The sequence below is a fragment of the Mirounga angustirostris genome, unplaced genomic scaffold (genome assembly GCF_029215605.1).
Source record: "Mirounga angustirostris isolate CCGP_5_RB_7025 unplaced genomic scaffold, mMirAng1.0.hap1 SCAF_2, whole genome shotgun sequence".
Classification (NCBI taxonomy): Eukaryota; Metazoa; Chordata; class Mammalia; order Carnivora; family Phocidae; genus Mirounga; species Mirounga angustirostris.
In genome coordinates, this window is record NW_026991710.1 from 81,210,629 (window position 1) to 81,229,840 (window position 19,212).

The following is a 19,212-nucleotide window of genomic DNA, read 5'->3' on the forward strand; positions in this document are numbered from 1 at the left end:
AACCTCATATTCAATGACATGATTAATTTATTTGTATAATTCCATACTATTTTTAAAGGAATGACCTTGGGAGTATAAGAGCAATTTTTCAAATTTAATTGGACTCTTTAATAGTACTTGCTCAAGAAAAATATGCCAGTGATTTAGAAAGACACATACCCCCTGGGAATTAGGGGGCAGGATATTGGAGAGGGGTTCTAGAACCTCACTCTCTTGATTCTCCTTCCATATGCCTAAAACACCCAATTCCTCAAGTGGCTCCTAGAGCCCATGGGAAAAACCACTGATCAAAACCAAAAGAAATTACTCCAATAGTTCCCACTCTATGTTATCTACTTGCTCCCATGTGTACATACCTTTTGGGGGAAAGTACAAGGCAAATGAGTGTCATTATGGGAAGTCAAAAAGGGAGTCACTGGCTTGACATATAATCAGATTAAAATGTTTTCCTTTTTAACCCATGTAAATACAAGACCAAACGGTCGGTCTTACCCGAAGGTGGCCACAAAGGTCACCGTGGGCCAGCCCAGGATAAAGGACCTCCCAGCACAGATGTTGGCATCCTCCACTCTGTCCATACAGTTGGCAGTCCACATGGTGTTCAGTGGTATTTTCTTTTTTATCTTAAGTTTTTTCTTATACCTAGAAAGATACCCAAACAAGACCTCTGTTAGTTTGTTTCATAAATGTTATGGGAACAGCTGTGCTCATCAGAGACCAGTTCTCACTGCTCCAGGGCACAGCATGCCTCCCTTGTCTCTATTACCCTCTGTGCCCAGCACAGCAAATGGTGACATGACCTTTACAAAGTGTGTGTTGAGCGAAGTCTGGCCCTAGGAAGGCCCTGAAAACACTTCCTCAAATGGCAGCAAGTGGCCATTTTTCTGAATGTTGAGTGTTGAGTAAAGACTATATATTCCAGAGCTTTTTAAGAAAACCATTAATTCATTTATTATTGTTAGAATTTGTTTCTTATTATATATAGTTTTATGGTTATTATTATAGTTAATTATTCATTTATGACTTGCTTACTTCAAAAAGTATTTGAGGGGCTGAACAAAGCTACCTGATACACGATTTATAAAAATAGTCATACAATTTTTTGCTTAAGAGACACAAACCAGGGGGCGCGCCTGAGTGGCTCAGTCGGTTAAGCATCCAACTCTTGGTTTCGGCTCAGGTGGTGATCTCAGGGTCTTGAGATCGAGTCCCCATGTAAGGCTCCCCTCTCAGTGGGGAGTCTGCTTCCCCTCTCCCTTTGCCCCTCCCCCCGCTCACGCTCATTCTCTCTAAAATAAATAAATACATAAATAAATCTTCAAAAAAGAGAGAGAGAGAGAGAGAGAGACAAACCAAGAACAAAAAATAAACTTGGATCAGAAAGATTTTTTTTTTTTTTGGGGGGGGGATCAGAAAGATTTAAAAGTTATTTTCAACCCTTAATTTTAAAAAAATACTTTCTAGCCTTTAAAGCATAGGTTATTTTCAATTTCCCTTCTTAAAATTTTATCCATATCATTTTCCCTTAGATTCTGGCTAAAACTGAAAAACTGTTAGCCTACAGATTGAGCCCAATTTAAAAATCATCAATCCATCCATCATCAATCAATCCCAGATCAGTGGTCAGGAGGTCTTATATGTGAGTGATGGATACTTCCCATTTCTCTGAGGAGTCAGAAGGTGATCAACTTTGTCAGTGGTGAAATTGCTTTTTGACAATTTCTGCCTAATCTTCTTTGATCTCTAACATGAAAACCACCATATTGACTAATTTGGTTAATTCACAACTTTAACTCTCAGGTGGGCTTGGGATTTAAATAGTTATAAGCCCTCTGAGGGATGCTTAGGGAACTTGGACACACCACTCTGGAACTCCTTACTATTCAGAAACACATGTGGAAACACTAAACTAAAATGAGATCAAAGACACCTCATGTGCAAAAATCCCTATGACTCCAGTGATTCATGGAACAATTAAAGCTAAGACTCTCCAATGGGTTTTATGAAATAAAAATAATTTTGCTGGAAGCACACTTGAAGGATAATCTAGATTCAAAGTTTATGACACAATGAATAAAGTCATCGGATAAAATCATTATCAGATATCAGATAAAATCATTTTTCTAGATAGTAACTCCAAAGGCATTGTCAAGGTAAAAATATATGGCTAATGGGAAAGATAGACATATATCTGTTGGTTTTTAAGATTTTTTTTTTTTTCTAATGTAGGTATCTGTGTGTATACAGACACCCAAGGTACTGTGTGGGAACTTCCAAATACATTGACCTGGAAAAAGGCATTTCAGTAATTCTCTCCTTAGTTCAAGAAAGCACCAAGATTATCTACGCCAAACCAAGGAGTTATCCCAAAGCCCAGAGCATGGTTTCGACTGTCCTATCACATTTGGAGCACTTATCATATGCCAAGCACTGTTCTAAATATTTTATAAATACAAATATAAAAAATGTAATCCTCAAACAACTACACTAGGTGGTCTTTATTAGCTCTATTTTACAAATAAGGAAACTCACAGAAAGGTCAACTAAATTGCCAAAGGCAAGAGAGTTTGAACCCAGACAGCCTAACTCTTGAGCCCATGTTTGTAACCACTTGGCCTCTGTGGGTGCTGACCTATCGTTCCATGAACTACCCTTCTCATGTTTCCTACCCTCACTCAGCCTCACTTCGGTCCCCAGAGCCATCAGGCTTTCTCATTGGATTATCTGGGGAGTGAGAGGATAAATCTCAAGACATTATATTAACAAAGCTGGTTACTAGCTTGGAAATATTTAAAGTTTATTACAACAAAGCTTCATACTTCAGTGGATTCTTCTAGGGTCTTACTGCATTTCTTCACTCTCAATCACTGACCCAACTGGATTATCTCAGTAGAAATTAGAAAGTATTAATCTGATGTAAACTGACTTGAGGAGAAGAAAGAGGAGGAGAAAGAACTGTGGTTTTTATTTCTAAAAATAGTCCTTTATTATATTTGTATTAACATGATGGATATCACTCTTGCTTTCTGCTACCTCAACCTTTATACCAGAAGGGAAGCCCCAGTGCACTGTGGAAATTTACAGGATTCTAGGGGGATTTCCCCTGTTCTAAGATAGGGGTATCCTTTTACAGATGTTGGGAGTGGGGGTCCTGTTATATTCTGTAAGTAATTCTTTGTAATTTCACGGATAATGAGTTAATAGTCATCTTCATCTTTTGACCTAATTTAAATTCATTTTTTGTTTCATTTTATATTCTTTAATAACTACATATGAGGAATGTGATGTCTAAAGAACTAAGTTCAGTCCCTTCCTTTTTGTAAATTCTTCATGGGCCTCTACTAGTATTAATATCTTAATATTTATCAAGCAGATACTGTTCTTAAAAATAAAGTAATAATTTTCTTTGAAAAATAACTTATTTAGTATTCTAATGAATATCAAAAGTAATAAGGAAGGTTCCATCTGACCTCAATTCTTGAGAAATTTCTGAAGGTGTATGAAAAGAATCCCCAAACAATTTTCACTATTATTAACATCTTGTACGACTAGAGAAATATAATTTCTTTGTGAAGAAACAAACATTTAAATTCCTTTTATTATTACACACAAACTAAAATTCACTAATTTTGACAGAATAAATAGGTAGCAATTAGTCAACTACTTACCCAATTTGTGATAATTTCTATAGCGTCAACCTAAAGATGAGAGTTTCCAGCTGAAGCCTGTAGGTGAGCTGAGGTAAAATGGAACCTGGGTCACCCCAACCCCTTCTTATGGCTAATTGGAAAACGTAGGCCCTAAATTCAGATTATTAATTTGAACAGATTGATTCAGGGCATAACACAATCCTCCAAGAACAAGGATGACAGGGATGAAACAAGGTTGTTAATGCAGGAGCTATTTCTTTTTAGTTGTTTCCTTCTAGAGAAAAAAAATGTAAACTTTTCCAATATTAACAGTGATCATAAATATACCCAAATATTTACTATGGGAATGTCCTCATGGTCGTTTTCTAAAAACTGTGGCAAAAACTTGTACGCGGCCACAGCATGAAGTGCTGCTCGTGACTGCTAGGGACAGAATTGTGTCCCCTCCCCCACTGCTCCCCACAGTCTTACCGTGAAGCCCTCTCTGCCAATATGACCATGTTTGAAGAGAGAGCTTTTAAGCGGTAACTAAGTGTAAATGGGGCCATCAGGGTAAGGGCTTAATCCAGTAGGATTGGTGCCCTTGTAAGAAGAGGGAGAGAGAGCTCTGTGTGTGTGTGTGTGTACGTGCAGGCGCTGAGGAAACCCCACAGGGCATAGGCGAGAGGGCAGCCATCTGCAAGCAGAAAGACAGCTCTCGCGGGAAAGACAGCTCTCGCGGGAACCTGACCCTGATGGTGTCCCGAACTTGGACTTCCAAAAATCTGTGTTCTCTCTCTGTCAAGGGCCTTGGTTTTAGAAACCAAATTCAAGTGCCTGAGATCACTTACATTTTCTAATATTCCAAATGGATGTAAAAAGTATATAAGATAATCTTTCCGGAGCTGAGTCTCTTAAAGAGAACATTATTAAATACGTTGATGTAGATTTTGTCACATCATAAAAACCCTTGCGTAGACACAAAGACCTATCTCAAAAGCAATATGTGAAGAGGAAAAATGTTGCACTTCTTTTGTAATAGTGAACCAATCAAAATAAAAAATTCAGCTCTTAAAAGGATGCAGTTCTCTCATGGGGAAAGAACACTGCCTTTATATAAAATCTTTTCAGCAGAACACCGTAGGTTCCGTAAAACCCGCTGAGAGGTAAGCAGTATCCAGGACAATAAATGGCTCTAGTAAGAAAAGAAAGGTCTTCTCCTCTCCCTAAGTGCTATAATAATTACAAAGATGAAAACAAAGTGAAGGACAACCTGTTCCCCTTATAAATCGAATGTGAGTGCTCTGCAAGGTCCCAAGGAGCAGGAAAGGAGTTTGCTGTTTGTTAGCGTGTCTCAGGCTGAGCATGCAAGAGTAGGTGTGGCATGGTGTGGCAGGAAGAGTGTGGCCTTGGGATGAAGGCAGGCCTGGCTTGGAGTCTCTCCCATCATTTCCCTGTGGATGACAGGTGCATTCCTGAGACTTCCTCCATCCCCACTTTCATTTCTGCAGTCGGTGGATGGTAACAATACTGGCCTTGGAGGGCTGTGGGGAAATTACATGAGGAATCTGTAATGCTCCTTGTGTGGTCCCCAGCATGCATCCCACACATTTTAGTCTCCTGTACTCACCTTGGTTAAATAAAGAGAATGGTAACTAGTCTGCTTTTTTAAAAATAATGATGTGGCCCTCTATCAGGAGGAGCAGAGTGCGTCATATGGACCTCATGCCAGGACCTGGACAGTCTTTTTCTCTCTGTCCTCCTCATGACATCACCACCTCCAAGGCTACATCTGTAGGCAATATCACTCATCTCAAATATATTTTACTATTTCTGTCTTTGCCTCTGATTTTTTTTTTTTTTTTTTTTTTGGACAGCTACACTACCTTCATTTCTCAGTTCACTAAGCATTCTGACCTATTTCTTACCAGATACCAAGCAGATTGGAGTTGTTTACTCAACATAAAGGAAAGGTTGATTTCAATAATGAGAGAGAATCTAGGTGTTCATGGAATGTTGCATGAAATTCAGAAAAATAGAAATAATAGAAACAGCAGCACCACACGTAGAATAAAAGCCTGTACTTTGAAAGAAACGGACCTAATTTCAAACGTAGACTCTACTCATCACTAATATGGTGACCTGGGCAAAACCTTCAGACCTCTGATTTTCAGAGGTCTTCTCTAAAATGAAAATAATCCCATCTCACAGGGTAGTTGTGAGGTTGGAGAAGATTACATACATGAAGTTCTTAGCATAACATCTGTCATGTAGTAAGCCCCTGATAAATTATCATTAATGTCACTCAGATTGAGTACAGCATTTTGCCAAGTTAGTACTTGCATGTCTTACTAATGGCATGGCATAACTGGGAGCTGGTGAGGGCAGCAAAATAAAGGGGGCGTAGTTCTTTTTCTGGTGATTAAAAGCTTCTTGATCTTTGGTTTGTTGGAATAGTCTGTCTTTCATGATGTTTTGTGAGTAATGAAAACAGAGACAGAGCAAGTAAACAGCTGACCTCCCATCCACCTGCTTTTGGACATTATTGAGCAATCATCAGGTTCCAGGCTGGCTATCAGTTACCTTTGTGTTCAGGGTTGAGAGGAAAGTGCACGCAGTTAGTTCTGTCTCCAGCATACATTCCCAGGCTGTCTGCTGCCTCCTTCCTTTTCACTGCACTCCTATCCTGGAGCCCTTGGGAGCAGCCATCAGGACTACTGCCTCCCCTAACCAGTCTCCCTGCCCCCACTCTCGCTTAACCATCCACCCATTACCTGCCAACAGTCAGAAAAATTTGCGAGAGCTATAAATCAGAGTCGGTCAGTCCTAGTTAAGAAGGCTTTGGCAAAATAGTTCCACTTTTCAACATGGCCTGTGAAGACCGTGTGTGCCTGGACCCTGAGCGCAGTTTCACATCTGATCGCATGCCCCATGCTTTCGGCTCCCATCAAATCAGCCTTCCTGAGCCCCTCCCCCCAGGGGTCAGGTTGCACCCACGGAGCCTGCCGGTCCCTCAGCCTAGAAGGTTCAGGCACCTTGTCTAGGACTGTGGCTGCTTCTCATCCCATAGATCTAGTTTCAGTGCTGCCACCTAGGAGAGGCCCTCCTGGACTACCCCTCTCGCATACGTTCCCATCATCTCCACACGGCCCCCTGTCTACTTTCTATCAGAAGCACTAATCACAATCTATAATTACCCCTCTTATTTTTGTCATTTGTAAGTTCCAGGCAAGAGACACACTGCTTGTCACATTCTCTACTGTATTCTCTGCAGGCGGGGGGGGGGAGGGGGGTATGGCACAAAACAAGACCTCCATAAGTACTTGTTGAATGAATGAAGGATCCAAACATGGGCAAAAACAAAAGAAAAAAAATGTCATGTCTTCTTATGGTAAGGGTTAATGGAAATGTAACCTCGTGATCATCACAAGGGCACGTTGCTTAGTATACATACTTGGTATTGGACACCAGCAAGAAATCGCTGAATAAGAAGAGGTGCCGCTTCTGCCTCCTCCAGCCGCTCTTGAGCTCGACGGGGCCGTGGATAAGCAGGGTATGGGCGGCACCCTCAGATGATGTAGTGCTTTTGCTGCAGGCATCCACCTCAACAGAAGAGCTCTTCCTGCAACCCACCAAACACCACGGAGCAGCTAGTTACTAGTCAAATATACAATAGAGTTTTATGCTAAATGTCAAGGTTCGCACAACACTAAAATTTAGTCTCAACCCCGAAAGCAGAGCTCCAGAGCTCACATTCAGGGATCGCTGAGTTATAGAAAGCTATTGAAAGAGATGAGGTCGGACGTCTGGGTGGCTCAGTCGGTTAAGCGTCTGCCTTCAGCTCAGGTCATGATCCCAGGGTCCTGGGATCGAGTCCCACGTCGGGCTCCCTGCTCAGCGGGGAGCCTGCTTCTCCCTCTGCCTCTACCCCTCCACCCTGTTTGAGCTCTCTCTCTCTCTCTCTCACATGCTCTCTTTCTCAAATAAATAAACAAAATATTTTAAAAAAGGAGAGAGAGATGAGGTCACTTGGTGAATTGATGCAGATGGAGAACAGTTTCAAGGACAAAGCCCTTGGGCATGCCAACACTTAGCAGTGGGGTGGAGAAAGCAGCAAAGCTAATCATGAGCTTTTAGGAAGGGGAGGATCAAGAGGTAGAGTGTATTACAAGAAGGCAAACAAACAACAACAACAAACATGACAATTGGCGGCCTAATATAAAACAAAATGATATGGTGTGTGTGTGAAGAATTAATTACAATTTGCTTTCATCTTAAGATAAAAATGAAGACAACTGAAGATTCTGGAAATTTACTTATCTAAATCTATCTAAATCTTATCTAAATCAATATTCAAACTTGGGGGGAAAATTCTCAAAGATCGGCAAAAATACTGGAAACGTCAAAAAGTTTCTAAACACAAGAGTTTAGCTATTACTTGGCTGAGCTCTGACTGAGCTCTGATAGGACTTTCTGGTCATCATAGGTAAAACAGCTAAATTGAACAGAATGCAAAAGTTCTTTCATAAATAGGACAGATATTTTCATAGACCTGGGAAAATTCTCTCTCGTGGAGCCAAGAAAGTGTCTCCTCCGAGAATGTAAACCCTGCTCTCTTCAGCTCAGCAGCACTGAATCTTACGAACCTGAGTAGCCTTTCACGAAGCTGGTGCTGAAGTTACTCATTAGTGTACACGTATTAGAAGAAACAAAAGAGAACAACACTTCCTGTTATTGTCAGTCTGTTTTGAGGCTCAAAAATAGTATATCAAAAGACTACCTTCTGCAGTGAAGCCTTGAATGACCACCTATAAGTTCTGCATACTTTCTGAATGATGTGAACATCCTTTTGTCTTCAGTTCTCAGGACTGAAAATCAAGTGAGTCTACAGCACTAGGCAGAGTACTGTAAAATGCTTGAAGCCTGAGGATTCCACAGTAACCTGAGAGCACTACCATTATGATGTCACGGATCTAAGGCTCATGTCGTAACTGCCAAACTGACATACTTGTTTCCCTGATTTGGCCTGCACGTTTTGATTTTTTAAAAGTAATCTTTTTTATTTTGAGATAACTATAGATTCATATGTATCTGTAAGAAATAATACAGAGAGATTACATCAATTTTCTACAGATAGAGACTTCCAGACACTTCCATCACCACAAGGATCCTTCCTATTACCCTTTTACAACCACACAAACTTCCTTCCACCTCCCCCACCTCTTTAATCCCTGGCAATCATGAATCTGTTCTCCATGTGTATAATTTTGACATTTCAAGAATGGTATACAGAGGGGATCATATAGTATGTAACATTTTTGTGATTTGCTTTTTTCCACTCAATCAACATAACGGGAGAGTCATCCGGATTGCCACAGGTGCTCACAGTTCATTTCTCTGTGTCTCTTAGTAGTATGCCAGGATATGGCTGTATCACAGTTTGCTTCACCACCTGCTGAAGGAATTCTGGATTGTCTGCAGGCTTGGGCGTTCACTAATAAAGCTGCTGTAAACATCTGTGTACAGGTTTTTGTGTCAGCGTCGGTCTTCTCTCCTCTGGGCTAAATGCCCAGGACTCCAATTGCCAGGTCCTAGGGTAGCTGCTCTGTTTTGTTTTTTAAGACACTGTCTAACTGTTTTCCAGAATGGCTCTGCCATTTCACATTCTCACCAGTACTGTGGGAGTGATTCAGTTTCCCCACATCCACACTAGCATCCACACTGGCAACTAGTGTTGTCATTTTTTATTTTAGCTGTTCTGATAGCTGTGTCATGATATCTCACTGTGGATTTAACGCGCATTTCCCCAATGGTTAGTGATGCTAAACATCTATTTGCCGTGCGGACATCTTCTTCAGTGTGACGGAACCTACAGTAGTCTGTTAAAAACATTTTCTGTGGAGACGGTGTTCCCTGTCCACTAGAAAACTGACCATTTTACAGGTGAGGAGGTGCTTCACGGACAGGTTAGACGCTTTCAATTCAAGCAGCTGCGACATAACATGAAGGATTCAAATCCAGCTGACTCAGGAGGTCACTCAGCTTCCTGTGAGGGCCCCCACTCTTCTCACACGGACAGTGTCTTTCCTTTGACAACAGTGGAGGACTGAAATTTGATCCTACTAACAAAGTTCATGGTTTCCCTTATAGGCACCTCTAACAGGTATGTGAATCCCTCTCTTTTATTCCCCACTCGACTCTATGGGCCTCAAGGAAAGAGTCTATGTCTGATTTATCATTTTAATTCTCACAAACATTGGCACATTGGAGGATTTCAAAAATTCTCTTGAATGGGTGAATGAAAGAGTTTTCTGGCATGGATGGATGGGGAAAAGGCATGACCTAAACTAGTCTCTCTCTCATTTACTTCATTCATTCAACAGATAGTGTTTGAACCTGTACTAGGAGAAAGACACTTGCTAGGTCTGGGCAACAGAGAGCCAGGCCCAACTCTCACAAAACCAGGATTTAAATGGGGGGTGGGGGGGGGCAGAAATTAAACAAAGAGTGTCATCAATAACTGTGTAACACCAGACTCTGGAAAGTACTGCAGAGAAAAATTAAAGAGTGAGATGAGAAATTAAAAGAGGGACCTGAGGGCGCCTGGGTGGCTCAGTCGGTTAAGCGGCTGCCTTCGGCTCAGGTCATAATCCCAGGGTCCTGGGATCGAGCCCCGCATCGGGCTCCCTGCTCAGCGGGAAGCCTGCTTCTCCCTCTCCCACTCCCCCTGCTTGTGCTCTCCCTCTCTCGCTGTGTCTCTCTCTGTCAAATAAATAAATAAAATCTTTAAAAAAAAAAAAAAAAAAAGAGGGACCTGACACCTGATTTCAGTTGTGAAGAAGTCTCCTTTGAAGAGCTCCTTTAAAATGAGCTTTAAAGAATAATTAGGGATTGATTAGAGAGAGGAGAGAAAAGAGGAAGGCAGAGGGAAGGGACAAGAAGAGAAGTGTATTGGAAGGGAAGATACATTTTTCAGCTGAAGGGACAGAATGCGAATATGTGACGTTTCAGAGACATGGAAGAGTTTGCTAGTTTGGAGATACAGGCAGAAGGTACAGGAGCATGAAATATGCCTGAAAAAGTAGGTAGAGGCAAGAGCACAAGTTCTGGTAGACCTTTTAGACTTTACTGAGGCCTCTCATCTTAAAACCAAACTAGCACAGAAGTGACATGTAGATAGTGGCCTTCAGACTTTTCACCACTTTTATTTTTTTTAAGATTTTATTTATTTATTTGGGTGGGGGGTAGCAGAAGGGAGAGGGACAAGCACAAACAGTGCTGAGAGTGGAGCCTGACCTGGGGCTCGATCTCACAGCCCTGAGATCATGACCTGAACCAAGATCACGACCTGAGCCGAGATCAAGAGTCAGAAGCTTAACCGACTAGCCACCCAGATGCCCCTTCTCACCACTTTTAAAGGGACAAGTGCTAGTCTGGACATGTTTGATTGTATTAGAACCATGGAGGCTCATGGGGCAACACTTTCTGGCCTCCCATCAAGCATCTGTCAACATTTATTTAATGTAAAAATGTAGGCAAACTTATCTCTGCACCTTCCCCAATTCCCAGATTATGTCCCATTTCTCTGCCTCTCCCTTCAGAGAGGTTAGAGATTTAGAGACCAGGAAAACTCTCCTTCTAGAATCTAGTATCTGCTTATCAATACTGATATGCATCAGTCTCACTTGGGGGAGTTTTCAGGCACTCCCTCTGTAACCCCCAGAGGTTCTGATTCATCAGATCCAGAAAACCTGTATTTTGAAAAATTTTTTGAGTGATTCTTCTTTGTAACCAGGATTGTGAGTTACTAATCTTCAGGAATTAATTGAGAAAGATGTAGTGTTCTGATTCTATCTTCCACTTGTAGTAAAGCCAAGGAGAGAAAAGTTTTCTTAGAAAGATAAAGGGAGCTTTCCTTAGTCATGTAATAGTTACATTTACAGTAATAGCTAAAGCTTAATTTCTTCTAAAATACCATTGCTACTTATTTTAATTTGATGAATGAGCTCTAAATAGAATAACAGTGATAGGGTTTGTTTTCATCTATTTCATCTATTTCATCTATTTCATTGAACACTTAACTTTTCACCCTAAATATCAAATAGAAGAGATAGTATAAGGTAATCCTATGCCCATAATACCAATATTTTTAAGCATGTTGCAAAGACAAGACTATTTAAAAAAAAAATTTTGAAGATTTTATTTATTTGAGAGAGAAGTGAGAGAGAGAGAGAGCATGAGCAGAGAGGGGGGTGGGGGGGAGGGGGAGAAGCAGACTCCCCTATGAGCAGGGAGCCCGATGTGGGGCTTGATCCCAGGACCCTGAGATCACGACCTGAGCCGAAGGCAGATGCTTAACTGAATGAGCCATGCAGACTATTTTCTTAATTCAATTTCTTTCTTTTAATTTTTTTATATTTATTTTATTTCAATTCCAGTATAATTAAGTGTTATTATTAGTTTCAGGTGTACAATATAGTGATTCGATAATTCTATACATTACTCAGTGCTCATCATAAGTGTACTCTTAATCCCCATCCCCCCACCCACCTTCCTTCTGATAACTATCAGTTCGTTTTCTATAGCTAAGAGTCTGTCTTTTGGTTTATCTCTTTTTTATTTGTTTTGTTTCTTAAATTCCACATATAAGTGAAATCATATGGTATTTGTCTTTCTCTGACTTATTTCACTTAGCATTATACCCTCTAAATCCATCCGTGTTGTTGCAAATGGCAAGATTTCATCTTTTTTATTGCTGAATAATATTCCATTGTGTGTGTGTATGTATATATATATACATATATATATATGGACACTTATATATATATATATATATATATATATATATATACACACACACATATATATATATATATATGTGGACACTTGGGCTTGCTCCATAATTTGGCTACTGTAAATAATGTTGCAACAAACATAGGGGTGCATATATCTTTTTAAATTAGTGTTTTTCTTTTTTTAAAGATTTTATTTATTTATTTATTTATTTATTTATTTATTTGAGAATGAGAGAGGGTGAGCAGACAGGTGGGGGCAGGGGCAGAGGAAGAGGGAGAGGGAATCTCAAGCAGACTCTGTGCTGAGCGCAGAACCCAATGTGGGGTTCGATCCCATGATCCCGAGATTATGACCTGAGCTGAAACCATGAGCTAGATGCTTAACCGACTGAGCCACCCAGACACCCCACAAATTAGTGTTTTTCTATTTGGGGGGTAAATACTCAGTTATGGATCATATAGCAATTCTATCTTTAATTTTTTGAGTAACCTCCATATTGTTTTCCACAGGGGGCTGCACCAGTTGGCATTCCCACCAACAGTGCACAAGAGTTCCTTTTTCTCCACAATCTTGCCAAAACCTGTTGTTTCTTGTGTTGTTGATTTTAGCCATTTGGACAGGTATGAGGTGATAGCTCATTGTGGTTTTCATTTGCATTTCCCTGATGATGAGTGATTTGAGCATCTTTTCGTGTCTGTTGGCCATCTGTGTCTTCTTTGGAGAAATGTCTGTTGATGTCTTCTTCCTATTTTTAAATTGGATCATTTGGTTTTTTGGTGTTGAGTTGTATAAGTTCTTTATATATTTTGGATACTAACCTTTTATATCCTTTGCAAATATCTTCTCCCATTCAGTAACTTGTCCTCTCGTTTTATTGGTGGTTTTCTTTGCTGTGCAGAAGCCTTTTATTTTGATGTAGTCCCAATAATTTATTTTTGCTTTTGTCTCCCTTGCCTCAGGGGACATGTCTAGAAAGATGTTGTTACAGCCAGTGTCTGAGAAATTACTATCTGTGCTCTCTGCTAGGACTTTTTTGGTTTCAAGTCTTACATTTAGGTCTTTAATCCATTTTGAATTTTATTTTTGTGTATAGTGTAAGAGAGTGGTCCAGTCTCATTCTTTTGGATGTACCTGTCCAGTTTTCCCAACACCAGTTTTTGAAGAGACTATCTTTTTCCCATTGTATATTCTTGCCTCCCTGCTTGTACATAAAATCATGGGTTTATTTCTGGATTCTCTATTCTGTTCTGTTGATCTATTGTCTACTTTTCCGTCAGTACCATACTGTTTGGATTATTACAGCTTTGTGATATACCCTGAAATCTGGGATTGTGATACCTCCAATTTTGTTCTTTCTCAAGATTGCTTTGGCTATTTGGGGCCTTTTGTGGTACCATACATATTTTAGAATTATTGGTTCTAGTTCTGTGAAAAATGCTATTGGTGTTTTGATAGGGATTGCATTAAATCTGTAGATCATTTTGGGTATGGGACATTTTAAAATATTTGTTCTTCCATCAATAAGCATAGAATATTTTTCCATTCATGTTGTCTTCAATTTTTTTTCATCAGTGTTTTATAGTTTTCAGAATATAGGTCTTTCACTTCCTTGTTTAAGTTTATTCCTAGGTAGTTTATTATTTTTGGTATAATTGTGAATGGGACTGTTTCTTAATTTCTCTTTCTGCTTCTTCATTATTAGTGTATAAAAATGCAGATTTCTGAATATTGATTTTGTATCCTGTGATTTTCCTGAACTCATTTATCAGTTCTAGTCTATTTTTGGTGGAGTCTGGAGGGTTTTCTGTATATATAGTATCATGTCACCTGCAAATAGTGAAAGTTTTACTTCTTCCTTACCCATTTGGATGCCATTTCTTTCTTTTACTTGTCTTATTCCCGGGGCTAGGACTTCCAGTACTATGTTGAATACAAGTAGTGAGAATGGACACCCCTGTCTTGCTCTTGATCTTGGGGAAAAGCTTTTAGTTTTTCACCATTGAGTATGATTTTAGCTGTAGGTTTTTATGTGGTCTTTATTATATTGAAATATGTTCCCTCTAAATCTACTTCGTTGAGAGTTTTTATCATGAATGGATATTGTACTTTGTCAAATGCTTTTCTGCATCTATTAAAATAATCATGTGCTTTTTATCCTTTCTCTTGTTGATGTGATGTATGATGTTAATTGATTTGTGAATATTGAATCACGTTTGCATCCTAGGAATAAATCCCACTTGATCACAGTGAATGATTTTTTTAATGTATTGTTGGATTTGGTTGGCTATTATTTTGTTGAGGATTTTTGCATCTGTGTTCATCAGAGATATTGGCCTTTAGTTCTCTCTTTTTTAAAAAAGATTTTATTTATTTGCGATAGAGCAAGAGTGAGAGAGAGAGACCGCACAAGCAGGGGGAGTGGGAGAGGGAGAAGCAGGCTCCCCGCTGAGCCAGGAGCCCGATGGGGGACTCGATCCCAGGACTCTGGGATCATGACCAGAGCTGAAGGCAGACGCTTAACTGACTGAGCCACCCAGCCGTCCTTTTTTTTTTTTTTTTTTTTTTTTTTTAAGTGTCTTTACCTGGTTTTGGTATCAGGGTAATGCTGGCCTCACAGAATGAATTTGTGAATTTGGAAGCTTTCCTTCTAACTCTTCTTTAAATGTTCGGTAAAATCCACCTGTGAAGCCATCTGCTCCTGGACTTTTGTTTGTTGGGAGTTTTCTGATTACTGATTCAATTTCATTCCTGGTAATCAGTCTGTTCAAGTTTTCTATTTCTTCCTGATTCAGTTTTGGGAGGTTATATGTTTCTAGGGGTTTATCATTTCTTCTAGGTTGTTCAATTTGTTTGCATACAATTTTTCATAATATTCTTATAATCCATCATATTTCTGTGGTGTTGGTTGTCCTTTCTCCTCTTTCCCTTCTGATTTTGTTTATTTGAGTCCTCTCTCTCTCTCTCTCCTTTATGAGTCTGGCTAAAGGTTTATCAATTTGGTTGATCTTTTCAAAGAACCAGCTCCTGGTTGCATTGATCTGCTCTATTGGTTTTTTTTTAGTTTCTATTTCACTTATTTCTGCTCTAATCTTTATTATTTTCTTCCTTCTTTAGGTTTTGGGTTTTGTTTGTTCTTTTTCTAGCTTCTGTAGGTGTAAGTTTAGGTTGTTTCTTCAATATTTTTCTTGCTTCTTGAGGTAGGCCTTGATTGCTATAAACTTCCCTCATAGAACAGCTTTTGCTGGATTCCAAAGTTTTTGGACCATGGTGTTTTCATTTTCATTTGTCTCCATGTATTTTTTAATTTCTTCTCTGATTTATTCCCTTACAATTTTAAATCTTTGATTAAATGTGTATATTGGAAAACATTATGTAGTGTCAAGAGCATGAGCTCTGGAATCCAATTACCTAGTTTTAATCCTTCCTTATGATTTACTACCTACATGACACTGGGTAAACCAGTTATACTTCTAAAGCCTCAATGTCCTTATCTGCAAAATCAAAATGATGATAAAAGCATCTGCTTCATAGGGTTGTTGTGAGAATTAAATGAGATCATACTGCAGAAAAGTTAGTATGGTACCTAACAGATTAATCCTTCAAATAATTTAGTTATGCTTACAGGAGACAATGAGACTTTTTATTCAAAAATAGCAACAATATAATGGGTATTCTCCCCATGACCAAAGACAGGGAGAGAGAACAGGTAGTAATGCCAATTGAGTAACTACAAATTGCCAAGTTCTTTGCCAGGCAGTTTATGGACATCATCTCATTTCCTTGCAGCAGATTTGTGAGGTAAGAATCATTATTTCCATGTTACAGATGGAGAAACTGAAGCTCAATAAAGTGAAGTAACTGAGAACCACATACCAAATAATCTGCAGAGTCAAGTTTGTCTAATTTCAAAGTCATATAGTTTTTCCTCACCTAAACAATGTTTTCCTTCTGGAGGAGGAAAGAAAATATATTTTAAGCCACATCCCGTTTAGGTTGGCTCCCAGATTATTTAACTGACACATATGTGAGTGTTTTCATCAGCTGTCAGTGTTTGCCTATGGTGCCCCTATCCCACTCAGTCTCTCCTCCCTGAAATGGCTGGTTGAGGAACACTTAGCCCACTGCTGGGACCATGTCCTAACTCTCAGTCAGGAAGTTTGCATCAGCTCCCAAGATGGACAGGAGACTCCTGTTATTTTACGGAGCCAGATCTGAGGTTTTAGACAGGCAGGGAGTAGGAGGAGTCAGGACTGGGAAAGTCGAATGATTCCCCTCCTGATGTCTAGTGGTTCACATCGCTAAGATAGATACCAGGCTGTGAATTGTGCCTCCTCAGCTGATCCCCATTCTGGATCAGTATCCCTATGAGTAATTTCTCTCCTGATTCTGGCACTCTGGACTTTCTACTACCACTGATGGATTTTTATCTCTATAGAGGGAAAAAAGGGATGCCCAGGCCTTGGCTGCGAGTGCTCACTCCACTACCCTTTGCTGCCCTCTACTGACCATACCTGGAAATTACATTTAACCTTTCAGGCCCTTGGCCCAAATAGATACTACAGTGAGTGAAACCAGGCACACAAAATTTGAGGTGCACCAAAAAACTAAGTAAATAAGATACGATATTTTAATTTCAATGTAGTATTTTAAAAAGTCAATTTTCAAAAAATACATGGTGAACAAAATATCTAAATGTACCCTAAAACAGTACTACTAGCTTATATGTACACAGAACCTGCCATCCATCTTTTCATTCATGAAAGAGGTCTAATACCGCAGTGGCAAATCACGCTATCAATACTGGTCAACCTTTTTCATCACTCACATATATGGGGGAAAAAACCCCAGAAAATTTAGAGTAAGTGAAAAACAAAAATGAGAAGGTCCAAGTGGAACAGATATTGTAACAGTCGAATCCTAAAGAAAACAAGTAAGAGAACAGGAAAAAAAAAAAACTGATTAAGAAAACAAAACCAACTAACATCTTCAGAGTCAAGAAGCCAAAGAATGGGTGGCTATAAAATAAGAACAAAGAAAAAGATTTTTTGGAAATTAAAGATATCATCGACCAAATTAAATGTACTAGAAAGTCTTGAAGATTGAGTTTCAGGAATCCCACTTGACTTTGACACTTGGAACATTCATCTTTCAGTTTTAATGACATAAGATTACCCTTTCTTTCTCAGTAAGTAGAGCTATTTGGTCCTTCGGTAAGGAGTAATTTAATCATTGGAATAATGGAAATGCTATTTTAATTTGTAGAATCAACGTATAAACAAAACTTGGAAGACAACAACTGTAAAAGAATCTGACTAATACTAACATTGATAATATAAAAAAAATGGAAGTCTGAATATTAAGGCAGCAGAGACGTGGAAGAGATAATGTCACAGATCTTTTTCACCTATTTATTTATATAGCAAAAAATCAAGATACACTGTCTAAAATTGATGTAACAAAATACAGACGTAAGCATACTCTTTAAAATGGTAATAACCAGAAAAATCAAAACAATGTAACTGGAAAATGTAGAAGCAGATGGATAAAAGAAATAAGTTTCTCATCTTTCAATAGATGCTATTTCAAGTTCATAAAACAAGAAATGAAAGTATTAAATAGGTTTCAGAGGTATTGTGATAACCACCAGTAGAACAGAAAATATTTAAAAATAGGGAGCTGGAAATGAGGAGTTGGGGAACAGGTTCAGGCAGGGAATTTCCTTTTCATTTGGTACCACTCTGTACTGCTTGTTTTTTAAAATGTGTGTATGTATTAATTTTACACTATAAAAGTTAAAAAAAAAAAAAAAACCCTGACTCTTTGCAGCTGCAGCTCTTGGCATCATTTCCTTCCCAGCTGCAGTCTCTTTCCTTACACCAGTGGTCAGATCCTACTGAGACAGGAAGGAGTAAGAGAGAAAAGAAAAGTTTCTGCCCTTAATTTAAGTGTCTTGGAATCCTTTTTATTTGTTTGTGCTTGTGTTCTGTCTTTTCAAATGGCGCCACTCTTTGGAATATTAACTTTTGACTACTTTCATCTGTGATATCTAGAATCTTCTTAAAGTCTTGCTAAACTTTGGTATCCTTCTGTTCGTTCTTGACAAAGAGTAATCCTGACTCATTGGCTCTCACTGTGACCGTGGTATTTTATTTCCTTAGAATCTTGGTTCTGGTCAACTACTTCCTAGCCAGGTCCAACTCAGCTTGCCTAGGTAGGAATGAAAAGTCTATGGAAGAGTGATGACAATTACTACTATCAGAACAAATAAGACGTGGCATATCAGTAAGTTAAACATAGTGCTAAGGGAGCAGGGTGACGTTCATTACCCCATTCCTCATGCACTGACAGAGGAGAATGTGTTTCACTCCACTGTTCTGGAGAGAACACATTCGGAGGAGTTTGGGAGTAGACGTTTTCTCTAGACCACAATCTTGCACCAAAGTGCCAAAAGCATGGGACACGAGACACAAGGAAATGAAACCAGAATATCTAAATTTTCGAAGAAGGCAATAATGTCTCAGGGTCACTCTCTAAATTTGAGAAACAAGGCAGAGGATCATAGGGGAAGGGAGAGAAAAATGAAACAAGATGAAACCAGAGGGAGACAAACCATAAGAGACTCTCAATCTCAGGAAATAAACTGAGGGTTGCTGGAGTGGTGGCGGGTGGGAGGGATGACGTGGCTGGGTGATAGACATTGGGGCGGGTATGTGCTATGGTGAGCGCTGTGAATTGTGGAAGACTGATGAATCACAGACCTGTACCCCTGAAACAAATAATACGTTAT

The 19,212-nt window shown here is 39.4% G+C and overlaps 2 protein-coding genes across 4 annotated transcripts in view; both read right to left on the minus strand.

Moving 5' to 3' along the window:
* Positions 1 to 19,212, minus strand: part of LOC135363534 (rho GTPase-activating protein 20-like) — a gene marked incomplete at its 3' end in the record, with an annotated part of 41,747 nt that overhangs the window by 19,296 nt on the left and 3,239 nt on the right. The window contains exons 2-3 of the mRNA XM_064584016.1: positions 7,084 to 7,251; positions 493 to 642 (exon numbers count right to left, since the gene is read on the minus strand). Of these exons, the coding sequence (XP_064440086.1) occupies positions 493 to 642; positions 7,084 to 7,251 (318 nt within the window). The remainder of the gene's footprint in view (positions 1 to 492; positions 643 to 7,083; positions 7,252 to 19,212) is intronic.
* The window catches only part of LOC135363615 (mitotic spindle assembly checkpoint protein MAD2A-like), a 30,699-nt gene continuing 18,566 nt past the window's right edge, over positions 7,080 to 19,212 (minus strand). For 2 of the 3 annotated variants that reach the window (XR_010409473.1, XR_010409471.1), the window contains one exon: positions 7,080 to 7,251. The gene's annotated coding sequence lies outside the window, so the exon portion shown is untranslated. Of the gene's footprint in view, positions 7,252 to 15,695; positions 19,192 to 19,212 lie in introns of those variants that run through there. The other variant, XR_010409472.1, reaches the window with a different exon arrangement.